Source organism: Barbus barbus, assembly GCF_936440315.1.
Source record: "Barbus barbus genome assembly, chromosome: 28".
In the NCBI taxonomy this organism is placed as follows: domain Eukaryota; kingdom Metazoa; phylum Chordata; class Actinopteri; order Cypriniformes; family Cyprinidae; genus Barbus; species Barbus barbus.
In genome coordinates, this window is record NC_136756.1 from 15,592,529 (window position 1) to 15,595,176 (window position 2,648).

General features: G+C 44.2%; 1 protein-coding gene across 1 annotated transcript; it reads right to left on the reverse strand.

Annotated features, from left to right (window-relative positions):
• Nucleotides 1-831: 831 nt before the first annotated feature.
• On the reverse strand, nt 832-2,345 carry LOC306848024 (transcription factor Atoh1-like; the record flags this gene model as incomplete). Its single annotated transcript, XM_079382335.1, has 1 exon — nt 832-2,345. The coding sequence occupies one exon, from the start codon at nt 2,343-2,345 to the stop codon at nt 1,452-1,454; it is 894 nt and encodes a 297-aa protein (XP_079238461.1). The 3' UTR covers nt 832-1,451.
• Nucleotides 2,346-2,648: the final 303 nt, after the last annotated feature.

Genomic DNA, 2,648 nt, shown 5'->3' on the forward strand with positions numbered 1-2,648 from the left:
TTTTATTATAGCCAACACTGTGTTGCAGTCTGCTGCCATAGAATCTTCCAAATAGAACGTTAATCTCTAATTACAGAAAAAAACAACAATAAACAAACATGTTGATGTAGGCCTATATAAAATAACCAGAAACCATATACTGATCCGAGGAGCCTATAATGTAAAATTAAGAACTTTTTGAACCAAATAACCAACTTAAGAAAGTGTTTCTTATAAGAAGATGGTTAAAAAGTTCTTTATTGGCATTTATGGTTCCATGAATATCCTTTAACATCCATGGAGCCTTTTCATTCCACAAAAGGTTTATAGTGGAAAAATTTTTTTTTTTTAGATTATACAAATATTCTTCACTTTAAAAAAAAAGGGGTTTTCATTGTTCATTTAAAGGTTCTTTGCGGAAGCAAAAAAGGTTCTTCTATGGCATCGCTACGAAAACAACCTTTGGAAGCCTTTTTTTTTTTTTTAACGGTGCTGCAAAAAAACACTGTACTTGACTAAAGTTCTCGCTTAAAAAAAGGTTTGTTTGCTTGTTTTGATACAAAATTAATTATAGACTACAGTACGGTAAAAATGTAATTATTAATTGTTCGATCATGTCACACATCATTTAGACTACAAGCATAAAATGTATCACACCTATATAAGTAGCCTACACGTTAAGGGCTAAACCTAATTAAAATTAGGCTAAATGACATTAGATAAAGCTGGTGCCCATATATTAGGATTTACTTTATTAAAAAAAAAAAAAAAGATCTAGATTCTAGAAAATTTCTTAGATAAAATCGTAATTAAAAACTGATAACAACAATCACTCAGAGAAATAATCACGTTAATTTTCCTTTTTTATTTCTACAATAAAACAAAACACGAGCAAAACTGCTCATTTTCAATAACGCAAAAAAAAATTTGACAAGGCAAACGGAAATAAATAGCTTACTTCAGCTACAGAAGCAGAACAAAACTTCTTTGCATTGAAATCAAATATTAAAAACAAACGGATGTACAAAATCTAATGGCTATATTAAATATATTCATCAAATTGGCATTACTTCTACATAAACACACAATTTCTTGTTCCATGACAAAAGAGTGTTTCTCAAGCCTATGGCCCGTTTTTAAAGTGCACGTAAACTTTAGAAGTTGCAAATTCTTACAGGGTTCAAAATCAATCGTATGTATGAAAATAGGCCCATGACAATCACGTCAAAACAGTTCACGGAAGACAGTTTTATGCATGACATTCGAGCCCATGGCACTGCTGCACGCGGCAGTTCACATGGCGTAGGGGTCTGGTCAATGTCACGAGAAGGCAACTAAATCTATTGGCGTCAGACACAACAGCAACATCATTGTCAAAAGATCATACAACAAAATGGATAAATAAAGCAACCCATTACAAAGCCCAAATATGCGATTGACACGATTGATGGACAGTCCGGTTTGTGTGTTTTCTAAAAAGCGCGGCGCTTGGACAGTTTCAGTTCCGAGAGCTCGTCCTCGCTCTGCATCTCCAAGTGCGTTTCGTCCGAGTCACTGAAGTGCGAGTGAGGGGAAAACTCTCCGTCGCTCCGGTTCGAACGAGGCGAGTCTTTGCTGGCCTCTGAACCGGACTTGCTCGTTCCAGAGGGCGATTGGAGGTCTTGCTCCATGAAAGAGGCGAAAGTTGCGTCCTCGTACTGGTACGGGTAACCCGCGCCCGCGCCTCTCCGGCAGACGTTCGGCGATCTTCTGGGAGAGCGGTCTTCCTCGAACGCGTTGGCAGGCAGCAGGTCGCAGTTTGGCGGGTCGGCTTTAACACCGGGGCCCTGAAGCAAGTCGGACAGGGCGTTGATGTAGATCTGGGCCATCTGTAGGGTTTCGTATTTAGAGAGCTTCTTGTCATTGTCCAAGGCTGGGATGACGCTGCGCAGCTCGTCGAAAGCGTGGTTCAATCCGTGCATCCTTCGCCTCTCCCGGGCATTGGCAGCCACGCGCCTCTGTTTCTGCACGACGTTGGGCGCTTTGCTGGATGGGGCCCGCTGTCTGCCCTCATCTGCAGCCACAGCCCCTTTAAGCCGGCAGAGCTCGCGTACTTTGACAGGACTCTTACTGCTCTTCCTGAAGTTGGAGGCAGAGGACACGCCTTCCGCGCTCGAGCCGGGCGAGTGCAGCAGGTATTCGGCGTGTGCCGCGCAGGTGCCAGCCTGCACGGGAGCCAGCCAGGCGCGTGGGTCACTGCTGGCCATGAGTGCCAAAGCTGGTGGGTACTCGCGCTGCTCCCCCCGCCCCAGGCTCGGATGCTGGACGTCGAGTTCAACCACTTCCCTTGTATCCGTGCTTACGCCGTCCACGTTCATTCCATCCATGTTGTTGTTTTGTGCTTTTTGGAGGAAAGTGGGTGGCTATGGATAAGGGAGCGGGATTTTTGCCGTGGAGGATTTCTCTTCTTACACCTGTGGTGAAGGGGATTTCTTTACCAATGTCTCAGAGCGACTCGTCGGTTTTAAAAGCGGCACGCGCCGGGGAGCCCCCCTTCTCAAGCTGGTCGCGTGGCGCTTTGACCAATAAGAGCACGCGGGGCAGGCGCGTGTAGGCGACCAATGAGAAGTCGTAGTAAATCCGAGAGAGGTTATTATGCCCACACTTTTTTTTTTGGTAATGTAGCGCTT